At 45.5% G+C, this 12,097-nt stretch overlaps 1 protein-coding gene across 1 annotated transcript in view; it reads left to right on the forward strand.

The window, feature by feature from the left end:
* Positions 1-349: 349 nt before the first annotated feature.
* Positions 350-12,097, forward strand: part of gabrb4 (gamma-aminobutyric acid type A receptor subunit beta4) — a gene marked incomplete at both ends in the record, with an annotated part of 41,009 nt that continues 29,261 nt past the window's right edge. The window contains 2 exons of the mRNA XM_084449737.1: positions 350-429; positions 1,813-1,907. Coding sequence (XP_084305863.1) covers positions 350-429; positions 1,813-1,907 — 175 coding nt within the window. The remainder of the gene's footprint in view (positions 430-1,812; positions 1,908-12,097) is intronic.

Below are 12,097 nucleotides of genomic sequence, written 5' to 3' on the forward strand. Positions count from 1 at the left end.
AACGTAGCCTATGTCATTAACTGCCGGACTGTTTTGCGTCTAAAGGAAGAGTACTTATTACTTTTTAAAAGTCTTGTGTTTGAGGTGTTTCGAGCAAGATGTCTGATCTTCTGGTGCTGGTCGAGGGGGTCTGTGACCTGCACGGATTTCCATAGCTTTGGGAAAACAGCTGGGACCAATTACGAGGTTTATACACACGCATATTTTAATAAACCCACTACATGAGTTAGATGTAGCCAATCATATATTTTTCAGTCATTTATTTTGATTCAATCTTTTACTTGGGTTTTAAAATTATTTTTGGACCACAGGCGGTTGGATTACTGAAACTACATAAGGATTTGTGGAAATGTTGGGTCCTCAAGAAGATAAATTATGTGGAATTTTCTCTGCTTTGGTGGCTCTGTCCTTCGTTTGCTTTGCTCAAAGGTAAGTGAGCTTCTCATAGCCTAGAATGACAGCAAACGGTTTGTGTGAGAAAAAACCCCATTGGAAATCACATTTTCAGGACACCGACATAAGAGCGACATTATACCTCACATATTGCTCTAAGGATCCCCAAAACCTTTTCTGTAGCGCGCGTATGTGAGTGCAAAATGTGCGCGTGCATGTTTCCTATTGTAAAACGTATTCAGATATTCTAATATCCATTAATTGGCTTGGGCGAGTATAAATCCGATTATACATCTTAATAGCGGTGGCCCAACCAATAATTAGCTTTACATTTGCCGTGCAATTGATCAGCACACCGCATGCATTAATAAGATAGCCTAGATGTACCCATAATGTTTAGCTCGCCTCAATATTGATTATCAGCTATGAACAAATTTCATCTCATAATTTCCAATGAAGTAGGCTATAGCCTATTCAGACAGAAATGCAAATAACCATTTCTCCCACCCCCACCCATATCAACAACACCTATCGCCACCACCACCGATTTATCATTGATCAGGCAGAGAAAAAGAAACTAAAACGCCTGCCAGTTAGTTTGTGTCATAATATGACGACATTACAGTAAATGTAGGCTATAGGCCTACATTATAACTGATATTGCCATGAATACCCATGGAGTCAATATGCCCAATAGGCTATTGCGTATTTTTGAGCACCTGTAGGCTAACCGCCTTGGTGAGATGAGTGTTCACGGCTAAAATGAACATCCTTAACCAAATGTAGTTTTTTCAAGGTATAGGAAGACGTTTAGTCCATAGTTGTCCGACTGTATTTATATAGCTCGTTGATAGGGTACAGTCCCAGACCCCATATTGTAGGCTACCGATACTGGCAACATTCTTAATCGAGCAGCGATGGCCCCAAACTGGGTCTTCCATTTTGACGTTTTGACATTTCGATTACATTCCTGTAGCCTGTATCTAGACAGGATATTGACTGAGTGATTGCTTTAATTAGAATGTTCACAGGCTGTCTCCCTCGCACCCATAGTATTTGTTCTTGTTTGCCTTTATGGCAGTCTTGTGAGGAATAGATTACTTTTTTTTTTTTAATACGTCATCAAGATTCTCTGAAAATAGTAGGCCTATTTCTCAATCCACACATTGTCACTGAAGCCACATGTGTTGCATGTCAGGTGTGGTCCTAGCTAAGCATTTACCGTATCATTGAGTGTGTAATGAATCTAATGAATGTGTAATAAATCTGAAACAAAACGTTTTAGGCCAAGGTGTGAACAGGGACAACAGGGAAATACCCATACAAACTATTTGTTTATGCATCGACTCCATTCCTTATTTGGTTTTGCTACAGTAGGCCTTCCATCCATGTTCTAACATCCATGGTCTCTTCCCTCAGCACCTCCACTGGAAACACAGGAATGTCGTTGGCCAAGGCCACGGTGGACAAGTTGCTGAAGGGGTATGACATCCGTCTACGGCCTGATTTCGGAGGTACGTACGGGGGCTACACTGTGCTTGAACCTCCAACCATTTATCAACAGTGTGGTGTGGTCATGACTTGTCAGAAATCCGTTGAAGCGTTTTGGCACAGCATACTGTAGAGGCAAAGACTTTGAAGTGAATGCTACAGCCTCATTGCTATGCATCTATTCACCACCACATGTGGAAGATGGCTTCTTCTGGAGAAGTGGGGCACGTATGTACAGTAGACAAGCGTTCTAACGGTACGTTTCACAGATTCAGCTATTGAGGGATTTGGAAGACAAGGGTTGTGCTGGCATTATTGCACAACTGATAGTAAATCAGTGAACCTTTCCCTGGTGAGAAGAGCAAAAATGTCATGGTTTGGAGGGTATTTATTTAGTACTTTTAGGCCACTGTATGTCAAAATCTTCACTTACATGCTATAACAATATGTGTGATATTATGCTACTTGAAACCAAGCTAGATCCATTGTACACTCATGCATCTCATCATCGATGAACATTTTTAACCTGCTGCTCAATACAGTATGTAGTCTCAAAAGCATGATATCTCAGTTTATCATTTGAGGCAGGAAATGTCTGTGTTTTCATAGAAATAGAAAGTCTGACATCTTGCTGGCAGAATTACTGTAAAAGTATATGTTCAGCCATTTTGGTTATTTTAAACCTTCATCATGGCCAGGTTTCTTTTTTTTATTCCCACCTCTTTCCTCTCTTCAAGCCATGTGTATTCAAAATGATCAACTCCAGGAATCAGCCCCTGTTTGCAGGGTGAGGTTGTTGTAGCTTTGGGAAGTGGGTGTTTTTCCCCCCCCTTCTTTGCAGTCCCGGTCAGTTTGTATTGCGCCTCCACACTTCAGCGGGCCAAGTTGTTAGCGAGAGTGTCCCAGTCAGGCGGGGCAGGGAGTGGCAGCTCCTCCCCCCCGCGGGCCCCGTGTCCCTCGGGCCAGGGAGCCGTAGTCCATCACATCCTGATAATTCCATCATCAGTCAGCCTCTTCTGTCCTGACAGAACTGCTGGCCAACTTCAGCCTCGGCAAGCGAACGAGGCCGGCGCTTTAATTGGTGGGATTCTGTCCACGGCTGCTGGTACACTACAGCGTGAGCCCCGGCCTTGACCGGAGGGCTGAGAGTCGACTGACCCAGAGAGCCGGAGAGGGGAGGATGGAGAGGCTGCAGTTTAAATGGTTGAATCCCAGGTTAAGGCGTGAGGAGGGGGTGCTGCCGTGGAATTCAGTTAATGTGAGGTGGCCTTATAACACTAGTAGATCCGCATGAAAAGCCCAGGCTGCAGTCAGTCCACTCAGCCCCCAGCCCCCTGTCCTCTCCTCTCTCCATTGATCTCCGAGCCAAGCTGGAATTCAACTGACAGAGCTCTGCAACGGTCAAAACCACCAAACGCCAGGCTTCAGCACACACCCTCCCACTCCCGGCCCTGCACTGCACAATCCTGGATCTCACATCAATGGGATTTCCATTTTCTCTCTGGTTTTGTTTGTTTGTTTCAGGACAATCAAAATAAAACGTCTTGTATTCTTTTGCTGTATAATCCGGAGGTGATGGTTTCAGGAACAACATAGTGAAATCTTTTTCCTGTCAGTGAGGTGACAATGGCTACTTTAAATGATTTTACCATGCCATATCTAGTCTAGGTTTGTGTGAATATGACTTTCTACAGTATCTCTCTCCACTCTTCTTTGTTCCTGGTGTGTTCTTTGTTCCATTGCTGTGTCAGTAACCATCGGTGAGGCTCTCTGTGTTTCTCTCCTCTTTCAGTATCTTCATGTTTTTGTGGATTATTGGCTTTGGCTCTGACTTCTCAACAAATCGCCTAGCCCATGGATGGGGTACTATCTGACAGAGAACGAGACTGCTAGGCAGAATCCAAACCACTCTGGTGCTCTGTAGAATGTGATTATGCATTTTGGGGAACCAGAGAGATCAGTAAGATAGGAGAAGATATCGCAGGGCATGTTGACGAAGAAGGGCAGTGGTAACAAGGCCTAGATAGAAAAATGATATTTCTGAGAATAATTTTTCATGGTTTTTCCCACATATTCAGTTTAGCCTGTGGCCACATAGCGCTAGGTCGTGTTAGGTCTGCTTGACTATGCAAATGTAAGACATTTTCAAATGCCTGGTTACATTTAGACAAGGATCACAGATCATGCTTCACCGATTGATCAAATGTTGTGTGAACTTGTGTCCTGCTATTGTTTGATGTTACATAAAATTCTGTCATATAAATGAAATGGAATCAGGCACTGTATCACAGATGCTGTCGCTATGGTAATGTCCAATTGTAAAAGGCCTTATTTACAATCCCAATAATCAGGTCAGACAACCTTGATTTTTATGAGCTTGTGTCTTGGTACTTTGGGCTTGGCCTTTCTCTGCGTGGCCAGGAAATCCATTTAGGATCGGATCACATAAAACATGCAGCATGCAGTTTAATTAGTGAAAGTGAAATTGAAGCGTTGGCCAGATGCATGTACTGTAGCACCCGTCATGGCCGCTGTGACGAACTGCCCAGTTTTTTTGTGACGCTGGATTTTCTGCCCTTAAAGATTTATGGTTTTGTTTTTGGTTCAAAGTCAAGGCTGTGAGAAAGATGTGGTGTGATTTTAGCAGTGAGTGATGTGCTGCTACACATGAATTTGTTTTAATCTCAACGATGCGAGGTCACGCCATCACCCCACTGCCACAGCAGGGAAGCACAGCACTGGGAGAGCATGTGAACTGTACCAAAGATCCCGTCTATATGCACACAATAACCCCCCCTCCCCTCTCTCTCACTTATACACATGCACATGCACATGCACACACACACACACACACACACACACACACACACACACACACACACACACACACACACACGTTCATACTTACACATTGTTCATAATTGCATTGTACTCTATCCGTCACCATTTCCCAATATTCTCAGATTCACTCTCTTTCTCTCACATAAATAGACATTCTATCCATTTCCCTTTTATTTTCCTTAGTATTCTAACCTTCACACACAAGCACAGTCACACACACACATGCACTCTCTCCCTCTCTCTCTCTCACACACACACACACAAACGCATGCACATACACACACACACACACATAAGCATGCATACACGCACACACACGCATGCACACACGCACACAGACACACGCACACACACCGACTGCATGAGATCCTGCTTATCTCCGTGCATCAGAGAATCATTTTGTACAGAGATCCCTATCTCCATCAGCTGACACCACGATTAGAATCTTAAGTGCACATCCAGACATCTCACTTTCTGTCCCACCTTAATCAGGGGGGTGGAACGACAGTGATCCCCTCTTGTGTTTTCTCCAGAAGCTCTGTCCATGCTGTGACATATAGAATACTGTCATAGGACAGGGGCACATGTAAGCTTGGCATATGGCGTTGTGTACTGATGAAACATCTTGCGCTGTTGTGTTTCTTTTTGCCATGTGTCTCTGTCCCTCAGTGAAGTCTTGCCGTGTACCCTGTCTGATATGCTTGCCTGGTGTGTCTCTGTGGTCTGGTGTATGTCTCAGGTAATGAAATTGTTTTGTTGTTCTTCTTCTTATTATTATTGGACTGCACCTTTTCAGGCCATCGTTGGTTAGGCCGTCATTGTAAACAAGCTTCTTAATTGATTAGCCTGAACAGTTGAAGATTAAACAGCAAAAATATCTCAATTAATGCGATGTACAGTAGGGCTGATGTATACGGCATCAAGCTGAAAAAAGATTCAGAGAAGATTCTTTACATACACATAGATCACAGTATAACCAAGATGTTTTTATGATCATCGTGGGCTTTTCAAAAGTTCTGTGAGCATCATGATGAGATGGCCAGATCAATCAATAGTTGATCAATGATTATAGCCAAGTCCCAAATAATGATGCTGCTTGAGGTCCCATTGAAAACTAATTACACCTTTGAGCAGTTCTCCATCTGGAGATTTTAGTGGCCTCAATAGACTGTGGGAAAAGTAATAAAAACCACTGGTCTGTTTATTATATACAGAAGTGTTTTCCTACTCTGTTTTATCTACATGTTCCACCATGTCAGAGCTTGTGGTTGTTTGTGAAACATTTTGACAGCAGTCTTGTTTAAACAAGGTTTTCTGCAGGGTAGCCTATAGCTGTAGAATAGGGGTTGTTTAGCATCATGGATGTATAGGGATACTGCTTTAATATTCATAGAAACTTTGATATCCCCACATACAATACTATCTGCCTCTGATGATAGCAATGTTGAATTAAAAAAAATGTAAGGTGTGGCCGTACACACCTGATTCATATGGCAATTAAGATCACAGCACCTATATATTACTGGAATGGCCAGCATATCTCAGACAAATGGTAGCATTCAGCAGCTTGGGGGGAGGCAGAAGTCGTTAGTTTTGTGATTTACCACCCTGGGCGGGGTCGAACACAGCAGAACACTCAGGAGCTCCTGGTTCTGAAGGCCTGGTGGGTCGGTCCCTGTCTGCAGCTGCACCAGACACATGGCCTTTGGACGGCCTCTAGGGCCTGGGCTGAGTTTCCCAGAGGCATCGTAGCGCTAAGTTCATCAACAGATTGCGCGTGTTGTCAACCGTCGAGAGCTTGAACAGAAAAATGTCCGTCCTTCATGACATGGCCTACTGTTCAAGTCAGACAGCACACCTGAAACTGGACTGGGAGATCCCAGTGCTGGTAGATACAGTACCATATGCAGAGGCAAGGGAATACAGAGTTGCCAGAAGTTTTGGCATCGCTGGTATTGACGCGAGTCGCGTTTTTGTGACTGGCCGCTAATTTCATCCAAAAGCTGTAAAATGACATGCTGGATATAGCCGTCAGGGGCGTCTTGCAACCCAAAAAAACGAAGGGGCACGAGATAGCGAAGGCGTTATTAACGCGCACAGCGCGCGTACAAATTTGGTGTGTTTTTTGTGCATTTTTGCAGTTTAAAATCAGGACACAGCACACTACCAGTTGCCACTCAAGCAGTGTGAAATTAAACTTACCGGTAGCGTTCTTTCAAAAACTTTCAAAATAAAAGTAAGGGAAAACAAATCTACTTTTTTTTACTCACTTGGTCCAAATAATATAGTGTAATACTGAAGTATGAAGTATATTGAATCTGATATACTGAATAGCCTAATATTTGGAGGACCTGTTCATCAGTTAAGGACAACCTTAAAGAAGTAGTAAAGGGAAAATGCATGTTTAGCCCTGTTTTAAGGTCACTTATGATCATATACAATGGGTTCAGATCAAAAAGTTTCAGAAAGTCTGATAATTGCTCTACCACCGTTTAGGTCATACAATGGATGTGGGTGGGCACCTTGAAAAATCATTCAAAAACATGTTAAACTCTCGATTTCAAAGACAAGAAGCTCACCGAGGGGGTAATTCGCCTTATTCACCTCAGCTGCCATATTGGTCAGTCTGATGTAATGAGGGGTGCGGATGCGGAAGTGCCCGTTGACTTCAATGTTAAAAGTTTGCTGTAAAAACACCACTTCAAGAACCAAAATAGTCAAAATAACAGGCTGAATACACTATCGGGGTTACAAACTCATCATTACCAGACTCCGATTGTTTTTCACTGCCGTTGTTTTCGCGTTTGGAAATACATCGGAGTGAATGCAGCTGACGGCTAACTATGGCTCATTCACCTCCATGTATTTCCAAATGCGAAAACAACGTCAGTGAAAAAAAATCAGAGTAACCTTAAAACCTGATCATAAGTAACCTTAAAACAGGGCTAAACATGATTTTTCCCTTTACTACTCCTTTAATCTAAATGTATGCAAGCAGACCATGAAAACGTGTTTATCTGAGACGAGGCGAGGGGTGGGGGGGGGCTTCCATGGCTGCGTTCAAATTCAGCTAACAGAGGCGAACGTTCGTCGCAAACATGTTTTCTCCAAACGGTCACATTTGAACGGCTTTTAATTAACATTCCAAATAGTTCGCATAAACGCAACAATGTTCCAAAATACCGTTAGGCTACACATAAAATGTCTTCAAGAAGACAGTGTGTACTTGCTGCAGCATCTTTTGTCATTGATTAATTTCTTGATGATGAGATGTTTGATATTGTTCCACTGCTACAGTGTTGCTTCCCATCTAGTGAACCGGCCACTGATAGTCAAGGGTTTTGTGACCGAAATCCCCATCTGGGAGCACATCTCCAGTAAGCCTGGGTCCATTGTGATGCTCGTTCCATTACTGGCGAACTACCTCTCCAGACTGTTAGCTTCTGTTAGCAAACTTTTGCAGCAAACACAAAGCTAATGGAAAATAGTTCGCAAACGTTCGCTATGTTCACTGAATTTGAATGCACCCCAGGTTCAGTGTTAATTTGGAAGAAACCAAATCCACCGGGAAAGTGGGTGCTTGGCTTTTTGAAAGAGGTTATGGTGGCTTTTCGAGGTGGTCTATGATATAATTAAAATAATACATTCAGCTCAGTAGAGAAAATAATCCTAGCTCCGCATTTTAAAATGTAATGGTAAACAAACAGTAACAGAAATGTTAAAAAATGATAGCTGTAATGTTTGAATTATTTTTGTTTCTGACGTTTCAGAAGCATTAAGACGAGGGAAAATGCTGTGGTGGTTCTCATCATATTTTGCTGACGCCTCCTCACTACATTTATTGCAGTCATCTTTCTGAACGCGTGTCTGGTTAGTACCTGTCCTCCGTTCGTATCGACGCAATTACCTGTCCCGTGGCTACTTACGTTCAGGCACGGACATTAGATGTGCTAAATTAATTTTATTAGGATTTTCACCTCCCACTATTTTGCACACTCAAGTGGAAAAGCCCGAGCTTGCATATTCATAAAGGCAAAAATGCACAAATGGACGAGCCGTGAATCTGGCACGTTTAAGATTCCAGTCCCTTGTGTACCTACAGTAGTTAGCAGATCAGTTTGGACATTTTTATGCACGTGTGTGGTAACAGTTTTGCATATGGTTTTACACACACACAACCCTTAGTATATTAGCCCCCTAAGTGTCCTCTATTACCCTAACTACCTGGCACAAAGCCTCACCTGTATCAGTGATACTAACGTGACTGTACATGCTTTGTCTTAGCATAAATCTGAAAACCCAATGGGGCTTTCGCTCCACTCACAGAACTGGAGTTACTATCCAGTGACTATCGGTCACTAATCTGGCGTGTGAGTGTCTCTGGGTGACTGTGAGCTGAGCCGGGCTGCTATTGGAGCAGAGGGAGGGTGTCCAGAGCACGCCTCTACCACTGCTGCTGCTGCTTCTGCTGCCGTCATTGATCCGGGGCTCGGGGAGCGGGGGGGTGAGGGGGGGTGCGGTGGGAGCCGGGGGGCACAGGGGCCCGAGGGGGCAGGGGTCACCAGTCACCGGCGTGCTTCGCTCCGGATCTCACCCAGGGGGAATTCGGAGTAATGATCTCGCACAAGAGGCACAAAACAAAAAAACGCAAAGCCGCAGTCGAGTCAGTGCCAAGCAGCAAGAGAGCTCTGCTTAGCCTTCACCTCCGTCCCCATCCCCCCCGCCCCCACCCACACACACACACACACACACACCCCTGGAGGACGCACTTTAAATCTAGCTGTCAGCACCGCTGAAATGGGTTTTATGGTCTCAGCTTCCACCGTTAACAAAGCTTGAAATGGAGGTGACATATCACTGGTGCTGTGAACATGGCCCTCTCGCCCCAGAGCCCAGTGCCATGCCTCCCTAGGCTTCAGCTCAGTGCCTAGACACACTTCAAGAGTCTGCTCGTGTGTGAGTGTGTGTGTGCGTGTGTGTATGTGTGTGTGTGTGTGTGTGTGTGCGTGTGTGTGTATGTATGTGCGTGTGCAAGCATGTGTGTGTGAGATGTCAATTTTTACTTTTTTTTTTTGCTTCAAGATGCCAAACATGAAGGGAAATTAGTTAAATACTCTACAGTATAGATGTCATACCAGAGTGGGAGGTGTGGTGGACCATCACGTTGGAAGCTGAAAAAAGCTGAAAGAGCTAAATGTGATTTATGGTATAGTACATCCCTCATGGTCTTGTTTCCTAGGGCGTGCCCTTCACTTAGCACTCCTAAAAGGGTAGGATTCCGGGATGCTCGCCTGTCTCCCAGCATAGGTGTATCTCCTGCACAGAAATGAGCCACAGTAGGCTGTACTGTATGTCCTGCCCCCCCCCCCCCCCCCCTCCCCGAGCCCGATTCACAAGCTGCTGCTCCGTAGCTGTAACTGTGTCGTTGATGACTCCCCTAAGCCTGGCCTGCTGGTTGGTCACAGTCTTCTGTAAAAGCTGTTGGCTATTTGTGTTATTGGTTCCAGTCGAGGAACCGGGGACATTCCAAAGTTAACTGATCCTGTACGGGCGGGCGCGGAGCTCAGCGAGGGGCTGCGATCGCGCGGAGCCTCAGAATGTCGGAGCTCGCCCCGGCCGGTCGCACGCGCGCCTCTTTCAGCCGTAACCGTGAGCGCCTGAGCTCTGACTAATAGGCGGCACGCGCGCCTGCGCCCTGTTGCAGGAGGCCTATGGCGGTGCGGCGCCAGCTCCACGCCCCCAGCCATGGCACCACCAGTCCCACCCAGCCCCTCCCTCTCTCTCCTTCCTCCACACACAGCGCGCTTTCACTGGTCCCATTTCCCCGACGAGCCCCAGTGAGTCCCAGCTGCAGCCCCAGATCTTATTTGGAATGGCAGAGCGGTAAAATTAGTCAGGAAAGAGCAGAGTTGTTGAGGTGACATTGACGGGGCGTACAGTCCGAGCACATCAGGGGATCCGTCCAACGCGAGAGCTGTTGTTTGAACTTGATTATGACATCCAAAGGTGAAATTGCAGTTGTTTTTGGTTGGGTTCCTTTATAGTCCTTTTGACTCATTTGTCCAGTCGGTGTGCAATTAATCTTAGCCCTTTATGAGAGCAGAGTGGCCCAAAGAGGCTACGCACTCTAACATCATTTGTATATAAACAGTCATTCCCCCGCTGTGCTTTTGTCCTTTATGAACATAGCCCCCAAATTGATGCACATGGGAGGATCTGTTAAAGCTGGCATATCGGCAGCTTCAATGTTTCATCGCATGGTAAGCCACTCTGCTTTCCCTCAACACTCTTACAATATTGGAGGCAGTTCCACCCCCCCTTCCCTCCCCCACTGTGTGCTGCCGCCACAAGTTAACTGATGGGCTGTTTTGCGTGCCGGCTGATTACAGGACCCACTGTAACTCAGGGCAAAAGTAATGCCCATTCAGCACAAAACAGGAGTGTGTTGTCAGAACAGTAGGATGGATGCAGGGGCGTGCAGGAATGATATCTATCCTGATGAAGAGAGAACAGCAAATGATTTATTGCGCCGGGAGCGTGGGGTGAAAATGCTTAAAGAAGGGGAGCATCGAGCGTTTTCCTTTCTCTTCATTTTCTGCTGAGAGTCAAATTAGGTGTGTGTGTTGCTGTGTGTGTGTGGCTGTACAGTGTGTGTGTGTGTGTGTGTGTGTGTGTGTGTGTGTGTGTGTGTGTAGACTTGTGGATGTATGTGCGTTGCTGTGCGTGTGTGAGTGTGGGTGTGTGTATGTGTGTGGGTGGGTGGGTGTGTGTGTGTTGCTGTGTGTGTGGGGGGGTGTATGTGTCTGTGGGTGTTGCTGTGTGTGTGTGTGTGTGTGTGTGTGTGTGTGTGTGTGTGTGTGTGTGTGTGTGTGTGTGTGGGCGAGGGGGGGGGGGCAGCGGAGCGAAGGGGGTGCCATGCAGGAAATGGGAAGTACTTCATCTTCAAATTCAAAGTGTTGTTTTCAGCAACTTTGAACCAAAGGAGAGAGAAAAAAAAAAAGCTGATGGAAATTGCACCAAAATGTACCCTGGCGTCCTGCGAAGTGCAGAATTCCTAGGTCAGACACCGGTGAGGCATTTTGCATGCTGGGCATTTTTTTCCCTCCTCTTCTTTTCGACTCTCCTCCTAATGCGCCCAGTGACGCCCTTTTTGCGCCCCCAGTGATTGATGGGAGGTGTGTCCTTGAGGGGGCCTGGCCAAGGGCGGGCCCCGGCCTTCCAATTGTTTCAGATAGATAAACAAGGAAAGAAATGTCATTTACGGCATCCAGAGATTGATGCCTCCAGCTACCGTGCCAGGAAGCATGCTTAAAAGCCCATCTCATTATTGAACTCCAGTTTTCTGGAGTCACAGGAGGGATATGCTGGATGA

Source organism: Borostomias antarcticus (genome assembly GCF_949987555.1).
Source record: "Borostomias antarcticus genome assembly, chromosome: 15".
Lineage (NCBI taxonomy): Eukaryota > Metazoa > Chordata > Actinopteri > Stomiiformes > Stomiidae > Borostomias > Borostomias antarcticus.